This window comes from Cervus elaphus, chromosome 10 (genome assembly GCF_910594005.1).
Source record: "Cervus elaphus chromosome 10, mCerEla1.1, whole genome shotgun sequence".
In the NCBI taxonomy this organism is placed as follows: Eukaryota; Metazoa; Chordata; class Mammalia; order Artiodactyla; family Cervidae; genus Cervus; species Cervus elaphus.
This window is the reverse complement of record NC_057824.1, coordinates 52,681,870-52,694,470: the sequence shown is the minus strand read 5'-3', so window position 1 is coordinate 52,694,470 and position 12,601 is coordinate 52,681,870. Positions and strand designations below refer to the sequence as shown.

The window sequence follows — 12,601 nt, the reverse complement described above, 5'->3', positions numbered from 1 at the left end:
GTTTTAAGCCAACTTTTTCACTCTCCTCTTTCACCTTCAAGAGGCTCTTTAGTTCTTCACTTTCTGCCATTAGAATGGTATCATCTGTATATCTGAGGTTGTTGGTTACTTCTCCCAGCAATCCTAATTTCAGCTTGTGATTCAGTCAGCCCAGCATTTTGCATGATGTCTGCACACAAGTTAAATACGCAGAGGGACAATATACAGCCTTAAAGTCCTCCAGTTAATTTCGAATCAGTCTGTTGTTCTATGTCCAGTTCTAACTGTTGCTTCTTGACCTGCTTACAGATTTCTCAGGAGGCAGATAAGGTGGTCTGGTATTCCCATCTCTTTCAGAATTTTCCACCGTTTGTTGTGATCCACACAGTCAAAGGCTTTAACATAGTCAATGAAGCAGATGTTTTTCTGAAATTTCCTCATTTTTTCTATGATCCAACGGATACTGGCAACTTGATCTCTCTCTGGTTCCTTTGCCTTTTCTAAGCCCGGCTTGAACATCTGGAAGTTCTCAGTTCACACACTGTTGAAGTCTAGCTTGAAGGATTTTTAACATTACCTTGCTAGCATATGAATTAAGTGGTGTATCACATGGCAACTCTATTTTTAATTTTTGAGGATTCTCCACACTGTTCTCCATAGTGGCTGCACCAATTTACATTCCCACCAGCACAGGAGGGCGCCCTTTTCTCCACACCCTCTCCAGCATTTCTTAGTTGTAGGCTTTTTAACAATGGCCATTCCGACAGGCATGAGGTGATACCTCTTTGTAGTTTTGATTTGCATCTCGCTAATAATCAGCAACGTCGAGTATTTTTTCACGTGCCTTTTGGCCATCTGTATGTCCTTTTTGGAGACTATCTATTTAGGTCTTCTGCATATTTTTGATTGGGCTATTTTTTGATGCTGAGCTTTATGACTTGTTTGTAGATTTTGGAAATGAAGCCCTTGTCGGTCACATCATTTGCAAATATTTTCCCAGTTTTCAGGACTTCTGAGCTTAGATGGGGCTACCAGGTGACCGGGGTGACCTCCCCACCTCGGGTCCTTCACCGCCACCTGTCAGCAGGGCCCCCTGGGCCACTGCTGTAGGTCAGGGACGAGACGCAGACGTCCTGGGCCGTCACCCTGCCTGCGGGGGGAACAGCTGGGGGCTGGGGGCTGCAACTGGAGGAGGGCACAGCGACGCACTCCAGGATTCCTGCCTGGAGAATCCCGTGGACCGAGGAGCCCGGTGGACTAGTCCATGGGGTCCCAAAGAGTCGGACACGGCTGAGGCACACACATAGCCCACATGCAGGGACTGCAAGCTGCCGAGCCCAGAGCGACCACCGCCCCCCAGCCCCTCTCACCTGGATGAGCTGGGCACTGGGCGTGGCCAGCAGGTTGAGCGTGCAGGAAAGCTTCCGGAAGAAGTGCTCCCCCGCCTCTCCGAAGCCGGCGCTCCTGGTCCACTCCAGGAGCTGCTGCAGGCGGGCACAGGCCTGGACGCCCCTGGGCCAGTGGAAGCAGCTCAAAGAGGGGCCTGGGGGGAGGGATGGAGGGAGGGTGACACGGAGCCCTCGCAGAGCAGGCAGGCCCACCCTCCCCCAAGGGAGACAAGCCCGGTGGGGCCCCAGCCCTGTCGCCTCCCCACCCCCCCACCCAGGCCTCTGGACAGACGGGAGACCTTTCATCACTTTCCCAGCTTCCCTACCTGCTCCCAGACCCCGTGGGGGAGGCGGGAGAACCCGTGGGCTGGCCCCACTCGCCCGGCCCCACGCCCCAGTGCTTCCTTAGCCAGAGATCCTGGCAACCCTGAGCCTGGGCCGGGTGACAGAGGAGATCTGGGCACCAGTGAGGCTGGGTCAAAGGTCACGCCACTTCCCTGAGCCCGCCCCCTCCTCTCAGGGGCCCGGGGCCGAGTGGGGAGAGCAGGAACCAGGAAAGGCCGGTGGGCCGCCTGCACTCGCTGCCGGGCGGCCCCGCACCACCTCCCCGCCGGGGCGCCTGCCCGCCGGCCTCCCCGGGCGTGCGCCCGCCCTCACCCTTGTCCAGCAGCTGGTTGAGCAGCAGCGTGCCCGAGAAGAAGAAGAGGTAGGCCAGCACCTGCGCGGCGATCTCGGGGTGCACCTGCAGCCGCCGCAGCAGGTCCAGGGCGGCCTGGTAGACGGCCACCACGCGGCGCAGCTCCTCGGGCAGCGGGGGGCCCGAGCTCCAGCTCTCCCGGCACTCCGACTGGAACGGGGGGCACTCCAGCAGGGCCGGGAGGCAGACGTACAGGGACTGGGCAGAGGGAAGCGTGGCTGGCAGAGGCCCGGGCCCGCCCCGGCCACAGGAGCCGCGGGGGCCCGCAAGGGGCCGGGACGGGCGGGGCCGCTGTTCCCCAGAGCAGCGACGCGGGGGGCTCACTCGATGGAGGAACAGCGAGCGAGGGGACGGGGGTGCTGGGGCCGGGAGGGCCGGGGCCCGGGGGGCAGAGGGCCCGGGGCCGGGGGCCGGCACTCAGGCCCCGGGCGCGTGGCGCGGTACCTTGGAGACGTAGTAGACGCACTGCTGGAAGGCGTAGAGGACCACCTCCTCCAGCACCGCCATGGCCTCCTCGCTGGCCGTGAGGGCGCAGGAGAACAGGGACTCCTTGGAGCCTGCGGGCAGAGCGGCACCGTCACCAGGGCAGGGTGCGGGCTGGGGGACACAGACGGGAACCTTCCGGAACCACCCCGTGGCCTCCTGAGAGCTCCGCCCAACGCCTCCTCTTGGGCTTGGAGAATGAGATAAACCAAAGCCACGGGCAGCCCACCCTCCCGGCACCGGCCTGCCACACCTCTCCCGGGCCCGGCGTCCTGAGGAGCTGGCCGAGGCGGCCGGGACCCAGGCCCCGTGCCTCCCGCCTCTGGATGCTGAGCCGGGGCCAGCGCGGCAGGCGCTCGTGAACGGGCCGGTTCAGGACTCAGTCAGGACCCAGCGCCCGCGACAGCCGACCCGGCCCCGGTCACTTCTCACTGGGACCCAGATCAGAGAGCACGGGCCAACGCTCCTCCGGAGACCATCACTCGGGAGAGCAGTGTGTTTTCCAAGAAGAGCCCACACGGCCCCTGTGCGCCGCCGGCCCCCAGCGCCCCGGTCGTCCCGCAGGAAGCCGCGCCGTCCCAGCACAGGGCAGAGGCCCCAGGCCCTCAGCACCTCGGGTCCAACGGGCAGCAGGCGGGTGTGGGCAGGGCTTCCAGGCTGGGCAGCAGCCGGGGTCGGGGTGTGAGCGGTTCTAGGCGACTCCCCCCAGGAAGGGCTCCAGTAGGGCCAAGAGCCAGGCCGGCCACAGGGTCCCCAAGAGCAGAGGCCCCGAGGGTGGGGCCACCTGAGGAAGGCCCGAGCGCACGGTGCCCTGGGGGCAGAGAGGGCCAGACGGGACCCCAACCCCGGCCTGCACGCTCAGCCCCCGTCTCTCTCTGTGAAGACAGGAGGCTGCCCGCAAGGCCGTCCTTCCGCTGTGCGCCCTGCGCCGCCTTCTAATCAGCGCAGAGTGTGAACCCACGTCCGGGAATCTCCTCTCAGGGTGGGAGGGGGCCCAGGAATCAACGTGAGCCCTAAGCCAGGCCCCCCGGGCGTACGGGGCTGGAACCGCTCATCAAATGGAGAGCAAACAGTGTGAGCCCATTAGAGACCCGCCCTGCAGACATCACCACACACCATCAAGGACTCGGGGTCCCTCACCCCATGGCTCGCACCCTAAGAACCCACCCGACCAGGAAGCCAGAGGCCTGCGGGGCCCCCAGGCTCCATCCCGGAGTCTCATCTGAGAACCTCCCTGGGCTTCAGAAGGGCCTGAAACTTCAATACTTTGGCCACCTGATACGAAGAACTGACTCATTGGAAAAGACCCTGATGCTGGGAGAGATTGAAGGCAGGAGGAGAAGGGGACGACAGAGGATGAGACGGTTGGATGGCGTCACTGACTCGATGGACATGAGTTTGAGTAAACTCCAGGAATTGGTGATGGACAGGGAAGTCTGGAGTGCTGCAGTCCATGGGGGTTGCAAAGAGTCGGACACGACTGAGCGACTGAACTGAACTGGGCTTCGGGGGAGAAGCCAGTGGGGTGATTTGAGGGCCCCAGGCCTGCGTCCTACAGCCTTGGATGCCGCCTGCTCATCTGAGAAGGCAGATCTACACCCCTGAGTGGGTGCCGGGGTTCCGGTGGGATGAGCCAATGGAGAGGCGGCGGCTGGGGACCCACAGAGCACGACCCCAGGGCGGCCCCCAGCAGATGCCCAGAAACCCCCCGGAGCCCCTCCACCCACGGCGCAGGCTGCTGGGGTTTCCAACTAAGCCAACACCCACACGAGCCTGTCAGAGGGCCAGGAGCCTCGGCCTCCCCCAACCCGCATCCTGAGCCCTTGGGCCCTGAGGACGTCCCCCCTACATCTCGGATCTGAGGCAGAACCTCCGAATCTTACAGGAGAATTTTAAATGAATAACATAAACACCCCCTATATGGGCTAACGTTTTATCTGCCCATGTGAACAGGCTCTCTGGGTAAAAGCTTCAGGCAGAAAAGAGTGTTTGGGAAGGACAGCTCTTCCCAGCGCTCAGGATGTGACGTCCTGCCCCAGCGTCCTTCCCATGGACGCTTCCTGCTGGAGGGCAGGGGGCCGGCGCCCCTCGACCCGCCCTCGGCTCTGGGCTGGGGCTCTTGCCCATGCTCTCTGCAGCCCACATGCCCCAGACCGTGTTTCCGGGGCTCAGGCCCTGCTGTGGCTGCCCCGGTCCCCGGCATGCGCAGAGGCTGGACCCCCGCTCCCAGCGTCGACTAGGCGACACAACATCTGGCCTTGGACCAAAAGTATCTCCTCCTGAGAGCGGAGGCCGCGCCAAGGGAGCGGAGCCCCTGCTTTATGAACGTGAGCTGGACTCAGGGTCCCTCTGCAGGACACGGCGTCCGAAATGATGAGACAGGGAGGGGCGTCGGTGGGACTCACGTGGGGTTGGGGAGACCAACCCCAGGCTGACGGCCTGCAGGAGCCTGGCGGGGTGGGGGAGAGCCGTGACGGGCGGCCTCAGGGACAAGCGCCCAGGAGCCACCAGACGAGGTGCACAACGTCCACCCGAGGGGAAGGCACCAAAGCACCAGGTCGGCGGGCCCGGAACGCAGACCCGCGGACACAAAGGAGCCACGGCCCGCACCAGGCGTCCACGCGGGCCCAGGCCCCCCGGCCCCCAGAGCCTCAGAAAGCAAGACTGGCCACAGGGAAGGAGATGGACCCACCTCCCCAGTGCCGGCGGGTTCCGCCCAGGGCCGAGGCCCCCACGGCTCAGCTCGGCCAGGCCTCCAGCGCCTCGGCCGTCTCCACGGCTGGCGCCCCTGCAGCCAGCTGAGCACAGAGTGGGGCCGTGAAGCCTGCCCACGCCCCACGCCCCTGGCCACCACGAGCCCGTCCTCCAGGAGCCAGGCCGGTTGGCATCGGGTCCAGCAGGGGCGTCGGGGCCAGGGCCTCAGGCTGACGTGAGCCCGGGGCCACGTCCCAGGGAACAGGGCTGGGTCAGTCCACGGGCACCCGTACTGCCGCCCGGCCTCCCCACAGCCCCGCGCAGCCGGACCTTGGGCCGTGCCCCTGGGCAGCCGCCACTCCAGGGAGGCTGGCAGGAGGGAGGGACGCACGGTCCTGTCCAGGCCGAAACTGAGCTCTTGGGGCCCGGCCCGCACGCCCAGCCCTGCGGTCAGCCTGCCGCTCCGTCCCGGGACCCGCCAGGGCCCCAGCCCCGTCAGACACACATCCGCTGAAACCCCGCACGCCTCAGAGCCAGGCCAGACACCACCTTCCCCGTGAAGCCCTGCGGACCGCCCCCGGGAGCCCCTTTCCCACAGGGCGTCTTCAGCACTCACGCCACTTTCGTCAATTCTCCGCGTTTCCGTCTGAGTCTCCCATCACACCCTCGTCTCTCTCGCGGGCAGCGCCCCTGTCTCTGAACCTCGGCCGCGTGTAGGAGGGGCTGTGGTCGGCGCGGCCAGGCCCAGGCAGGGAGCTCAGCGGGGCTGGAGGGCGGGGGCCGGCGCACGGCTCACCTGTGATGTCGAGCTCCTCCTCCAGGCTCTGCATGTAGAGCGGGCACCTCTGCTGGACGAAGTAGAGGAGCTCCACCGCGTTGGCCATCCAGAAGAGGATGTGCTGCAGGTCGGGCGCCAGGCCGGCCAGGGAGCAGCTGGCCGCGGACGGCGGCTCGGGGCTGCCGGACAGAGACCCAGCATCACCGGGAGGCTGACCCGCCCCGTCAGCGCCCCGCGTCGGGCTGGGCAGTTAGACTCAGACCCCAAACGGCGAGAGGCGCGTTGCCCGCGAGCCTCAGGAAGGAGCGTCTGCGGCCCCAGAGCAAAGGCCTCTGGCGGATGCGCGGTCTTCATATCCTCCCTCAGAATCAGGTCACGCGGGCAGGGGGGCCACCCTGGGTGTTTAGGAGTCAAAGAGCAGCGCCCAGTTCTGCGCTAACAGTGGAACGAACAGGAAACGGTGACATAACTGCTCGGGGGGTGGGCAGACGGGCAGCTAAGCACAGCAGGATGTGGAAGACGATGGGGAGTCAGTGGGTCGGGGGGGGTCACTGGAAGATTTAATCATCAGGAAACACACCAAGGGCCCCAGGCACTGACACGCAGCTCAGCTCGGGCAGAGGCGCTCACGTCCCCTGGGAGCCAACACAGGCGGGGCCCCCCCAGTCCCATCCCTCCTGGGGGCCGGTCGCCCGGGCCACCCAGCGCCTGTCCCTTCCCCGGCGACACTGGGGACCTTGAGACCCCCTGCCTCCACGGCCAGGAGGCTTCCGCCCATCTCGGGCCCTTACTCCCGCATCTCCAGAGCCAGGACCTGGGATCCAGGTCGCCTGCGTTGTGACAGAAGCTTCCGTGCTGTCCTCGCCAGTCCCGGGGGGCAGCTGACCCTCGTGTAAACAGCAGCCCCGCGTCTCTCAGCCCGGCTCCTCCCCTACAGCAAGCCCGGCTGGGAGACGTGTGTCCCAACAGCATCCTCCACCGGGTCCCTGACCACACCTGCCGAGGCTCCGACAGGTGAGCAGGGATCCACGGACGAGCAAAGCAAGCCCCCCGGAGGTACCCTGGGTCTGGCCGGGTGACCGCAGCTGTGCCTCTCACTGGCGGATTCCAGGCGCGAGGCAGGTGCTGCAGACTTCGTGCGAGGACAGGGCCGACCCCCGCTCTTCGTCCTGCCTGGGGGGCTTGCAGGAACCCAGAGCAGCTCGCAGGCTCCAGCTGTCGCGGTGACCGTCACGCTGGGGGTTCCGGGGGTCAGACCACAGGCCCAGCCAGGAAGCGTTGGGAGGGCTGGGTCCCCCTCTGAGCAGCTGGCCTGGGCCCGGGGCTCCCTTTCCCACGTCCGCCTCTCCTTGTTTTTCCCGCTTATCTTGCTCCCCTCGTCCGTCCTCCTCGCTGGTCTGAATCACACACGTCTGTGCACAGGCGTGGGGCGCGGTGTCCTCGCTGCTCGGGGCTATGTCCACAGACTGCGGCACGCCAGGCCTCCCTGTCCTCCACCACTTCCCGGAGCTTGCTCAAACTCATGTCCATCGAGTCAGTGATGCCATCCAACCATCATCCTCTGTTGTCCCCTTCTCCTCCTGCCCTCAATCTTTCCCAGCATCAGGGTCTTTTCCAGTGAGTTGGCTCTTCACAGCAGGGGGCCAAAGTATTGGCACTTCGGCATCACTCCTTCTAGTGAGTATTCAGGGCTGACTTCCGTTATGATTGACTAGTTTGATCTCCCTGCAGTCCAAGGGACTCTGAAAAGTCTCCAACACCATAGTTCGAAAGCATCAACTCTTCGGTACTCAGCCTTCTTTATGGTCCAACTCTCACATCCAGACATGACTACTGGAAAAACCATAGCTTTGACTAGACAGAACTTTATGTCACTAAAAAAGGATTAATTTGTGTATGCATGCAAAGCTGCTTCAGCTGTGTCCGACTCTGTGCCACCTCATAGACCATAGCCCGCCAGGCTCCTCTGTCCATGGGATTCTCCAGGCAAGAGTACTGGAGTGGGTTGCCATGCCCTCCTCCAAGGGATCTTCCCAGCCCAGGGATCAAACCTTCTGTCTTCTGCGTTGGCAGGTAGGTTCTTTACCACTAGCGCCACCTGGGAAGCCCATTAATCTGCTTGTCAGAACCGAATTCCGTTTTGTTTCCACGTGTATCACCCTTCTCAGCCTCACCCAGAACTCAGGGGGACGGACAGGCCTCCACATAGGAACAGCCCACCAGCGGGGCTCTGGTGTCAGGCCCTGATGTGGTCGGCGCTGAGGCCGTGCCCCCGGCCAGCCCGGGTGGCGCTCTGGGGCCCCAAGGAGGTGCTGCAGCCTGGCCCACCACCCCGCAGCGCCTGAGGGGGGCCGGGGCCAGAAAGGCACCGTCCACGGAGCGGAGCCCGACCAGGCAGTCACACCAAAGCAGAGGAAACCGCTCACAGGACGAAAAGGCAACCGGCGGATGGGAGAGTTTACAAACCACACACCAGCCGAAAGGGGTGAGTTTCCAGCACACACAGGAACTCCTACAATTCACAAGCAAAAACCCTAATAACCCGATTCCAGACGGGCTAAAGATGTCAACAGATGTGTCTCCAGGACAAGTCCTCAGCCTCCCTGATCACCAGGGAGATGCAGGTCAGAGTACGGCCATGTCACACCTGTCCAGAGACGGGAGCTCCGGGGGCCAAGCGGCCAAGAACCCGCCCTGCAGGTCAGAGGAGGCGGGTTCGGTCCCCGGTCAGGGAACAGAGCCCCCACACACGAGGGAGTCCGTGCGCCTCGGCCAGAGCTCCCGCCAGACGCAGCGAAGACCCCGCTGCAGCCAAACGCGAAAGTCAGTATTTAAAGAAGACCAGACACAGAGAGTGTCGCAGAGCACGTGGAGAAACCGGAACCCTGTGCACTGCTGCGGGAACGCAAACTGGCGCAGCCGCTGTGGGACGCAGCACGGAGGTGCCTCAGAAACATAAACCAGAGCTTCCTCGTGACCCAGCAACCCCACTTCCGGGCCAGCGCCGCTCGGATGCCCACAAGCCCCACGGGGATTCTCAGCCCAGAGGGAGCCTCGCCGCTCAGACCCCAGCTCCCAGCTCCACCCCTCCAGGTCCCAACAACGATGTGGGAAGGAGGGGGCAATGAGGCCTCCTCCCGCTCCCCTTACGGGACCTACTGCAGGTGGACGGTACCCGGCAAGCACGACAGCAGACACATGCCTTATAAATGGGCCCTCTTCACTCGACATCCTTACGTGAACAGTTCAGTTCAGCCGCTCAGTCGTGTCCGACTCTTTGTGACCCCATGGACTGCAGCACGCCAGGCTTCCCTGTCATCACCAACTCCCAGAGTTTACTCAAACTCATGTCCATTGAGTCGGTGATGCCGTCCAACCATCTCATCCTCTGTCGTCCCCTTCTCCTCCTGCCCTCAATCTTTCCCAGCATCAGGGTCTTTTCCAATGAGTCAGCTCTTCGCATCAGGTGGCCAAAGTATTGGAGTTTCAGCTTCAGCATCAGTCCTTCCAGTGAACACCCAGGACTGATCTCCTTTAGGATGGACTGATTGGATCTCCTTGCAGTCCAAGGGACTCTCAAGAGTCTTCTGCAACACTACAGTTCAAAAGCATCGATTCTTCGACGCTCAGCCTTCTTTATAGTCCAACTCTCACATCCATACATGACCACTGGAAAAACCATAGCCTTGACTAGACAGACCTTTGTCGGCAAAGTGATGTCTCTGCTTTTTAATATGCTGTCTAGGCTGTCACACGAACGGGGATGAGGCAAACCCCTGTGGACCGCAGTGGGACTTGTGGCCTCAAGAGCCCCTCACCGCCGATGTGTAGTGACCACACGCAGTCTCTGCCGTCACCACACATCACACTCCTTCAAGGGGATGGGTGGCCACGGCTTAGAGTCTTTGGCACAAACACAGGTGCGTTTGCCAAGGCAGTTCCCTGCGGTGTTTGTTCATCTTTACCATTAATGCCAAATGGTTTTCCCAAGTCTTCCAGCATCGAGTAAGAGTAGATACAGTGCTTCTGGTGAAAACCGACGTTGGAGAGCCAAGACCGGCTGCCCCATCTGGACCCCGGAGGTGTCCATTTCCCCAAAGCAGCAGGTTCACGTTAGCTCAGTCCTTACGGGAGCGAGGGAGGCGGCGGCTTCTGAGAGGGCCGCGCCCGCTGTGTCCCACGCTCCCGACACACAGTTCTGCAGACATGGAAGGACCCCCCAGACACAGACAGACAGACGCTTTAGGACGGACTGGCTGGATCTCCTCGCAGTCCAAGGGACTCTCGAGTCTCCTCCACACCACGGTTCATGGAAGCGCAGCGCAGACCCCGGCGGGGGTGGAGGGAGCTGGGTCTGAGCCCCTCGGGAACCAGGGGCCGGGTGGGGGGTGTGCAATGACGGGGCCATACTTACAGGAGCGCCTGCTTCTCTGCCAGTTCTTTGGTTTTCTCCTACAATCAGAAACAGGGAGAGAGCAAAGATGAGACAGAGAGGCCGGCACGGCTGCATGCGGTCAGACCACCACCGACGGCAGCTCCCGTCCACGTGCGCACGCGGCTTCCCTGCCGGGGCGTCCCGTACCCGGTGACCTGCTCTAAGCCACACGGGAACCTGTCTTCCCATTTGGTCGGACCTCCCAGCACAGAAGGGACATTTCACACCCAGCTCTCTTACATAACAACCAGCCAGGCAGGGAAGAGGAAAAACGGGTCAAACGTTTGACAGGTTTCAGAATAAGGATTCCAGCAACTCTCTGATGGTGAAGCTATGTAAACGCACTTTTAAAAGCCAGTCCCCGGAAACAAGCAGCTGCACGTGGGCTTGAGTTTGTACAAGTGCAGTTCCACGTGCCCACGGGGACTCAGGCCTAGCCAATGTTTTCTGTCCCTTTTAATCAAGAAATCATTCTTGGGACTCTCCTGGCAATCCAGTGGTTAGGGCCCCTCACTTCCACGGCAAGGGGCTCGTGTTCTGATCCCTGGTCTGGGAACTAAGATCCCACATGCCTAGGGGACGGCCACACATACATACAAATAAAAAAGGAAACGACTCCTGCTCTAGCGAAGGTGGCCCGGCGTGGCCCCAACGGGCTCTCTCAGCGCTCCCGGCGCCTGAACTGAGGAGACACGTGAGCGCCAGGGAGGGGGGCTGCTGTGAGAATGAACCAACAGTGGCGGATGACTACACCCAGCGTCTGGCAGAGGGCAGACTCGGGAAGGGAGGGTCAGTCATGGAGCTCGGGGCCTCTGACAGCCAGCCCCTGCACCCGCCCGGCCTGGCCCCACCACTGACCCAGACGGTCTCGCGGATCAGCCGGGCTATCTTGAGCAGCAGCTGCCCGAAGGAGCCCGGCTCTAGGCGAGTGGCCGAGTGCTGGACGCAGACGCAGAGCAGGAAGGCGGGGGTCAGCGCAGGGTCAGCGCCGCCCGGCTCCACCAGCGTCATGATCCGCTGCAGCAGCGCGTCCTCGACGTCAGGCTCGAACTCCAGCTGCAGCGGCCGCGGCCGGGGCGGGGCGGGCGCGCTGCGGGCCCGGAGCGGGGCGCCGCACAGCCGGCAGCTCTGCGGCGCGGCCCGGAGGCGGGCCAGGGCCTGGGCGGGCAGCGGGCGGGCCTGCGCCGGGTCTTTGAACAGCAGCAGGTAGTGGAGGCCCAGGGACAGCAGGTCTCCGTGCCGCAGCACCACCGGGCGGGCCCCCACCTCCGCGAAGTTGACCGAGACGGGCGCCCCGGGCAGCGGCTCCAGCACCAGCCGGGCCCCCGCCGGGCCCGGGCCCGAGGGCTGGAGCTGACGCAGAGTGCAGTGCAGGGGCAGGATGTCCGGGGCCGAGAGGCTGATGCTGGGCTTGCTGGATGGGGTCCTCTGGCCCACCGTGTGCCGCTCCTGGTTGAGCACGTACACCAGGCTGTCCTGAGACGCAGACGCCGGAGATCAGGGGCTGGACGCCACGCCAGCAACGCCGTCCCCGCCAACTAAGCCGCCCGGGGCGCCCAGCCTGGAGCGCGTCCTGACCGCAGCCTGCCCCCAGCCTGCCCACCCTGGGCGTCCACCCAGACACCAGGAGCGACTCCAACGGAGACGTGAGAGGCAGCCCCGCACACACTGGAGGCCACGGGAGGCGGGCGCCGGCCCACAGGAACCACTCCCTGGGACCCGTCAACCCCCCGGGGGAAGCGGCAGACCCCCCCCCAAAGCCAGGCAGGTAGCAGCCTAAGCGACAGGTGGGCGGGGCCGGTATCAGGTAAGCCCCAGGCTGGGATCAGCGAGGAGCTGGGAGACCCCTTCCGAGGGCCCTGCTGCCTCCTACTGTAGCTACACCAGGGAATGTTCCGGAAGCAGAGGGCAGGGAAGCCTCTACTCTCCTCCAGAGTCCAGGACCAACCAAAGCCACCGCAGCCCCCAGGCCCGTCTGAGAGCCCCCCACCCCCGCCCCCCAGTCCATCTGAGAGGCCCCCATCCCCCAGGCCCATCTGAGAACCCCCGCCCCCCCCGGTCCATCTGAGAGCCCCCCATCCCCCAGGCCCATCTGAGAGCCCCCGCCCCCCCCGGTCCCTCTGAGAGCCCCCCACCCCCGCCCCCCA

General features: G+C 63.5%; 1 protein-coding gene across 2 annotated transcripts in view; it reads right to left on the bottom strand.

The window, feature by feature from the left end:
* Nucleotides 1–12,601, bottom strand: part of RADIL (Rap associating with DIL domain) — an 84,758-nt gene that overhangs the window by 6,037 nt on the left and 66,120 nt on the right. For both annotated transcript variants that reach the window (XM_043915377.1, XM_043915378.1), the window contains 6 exons: nucleotides 11,313–11,930; nucleotides 10,434–10,471; nucleotides 6,038–6,198; nucleotides 2,509–2,621; nucleotides 2,025–2,262; nucleotides 1,350–1,522 (listed from right to left, as the gene is read on the bottom strand). In XM_043915377.1, the coding sequence (XP_043771312.1) occupies nucleotides 1,350–1,522; nucleotides 2,025–2,262; nucleotides 2,509–2,621; nucleotides 6,038–6,198; nucleotides 10,434–10,471; nucleotides 11,313–11,930 (1,341 nt within the window). The remainder of the gene's footprint in view (nucleotides 1–1,349; nucleotides 1,523–2,024; nucleotides 2,263–2,508; nucleotides 2,622–6,037; nucleotides 6,199–10,433; nucleotides 10,472–11,312; nucleotides 11,931–12,601) is intronic.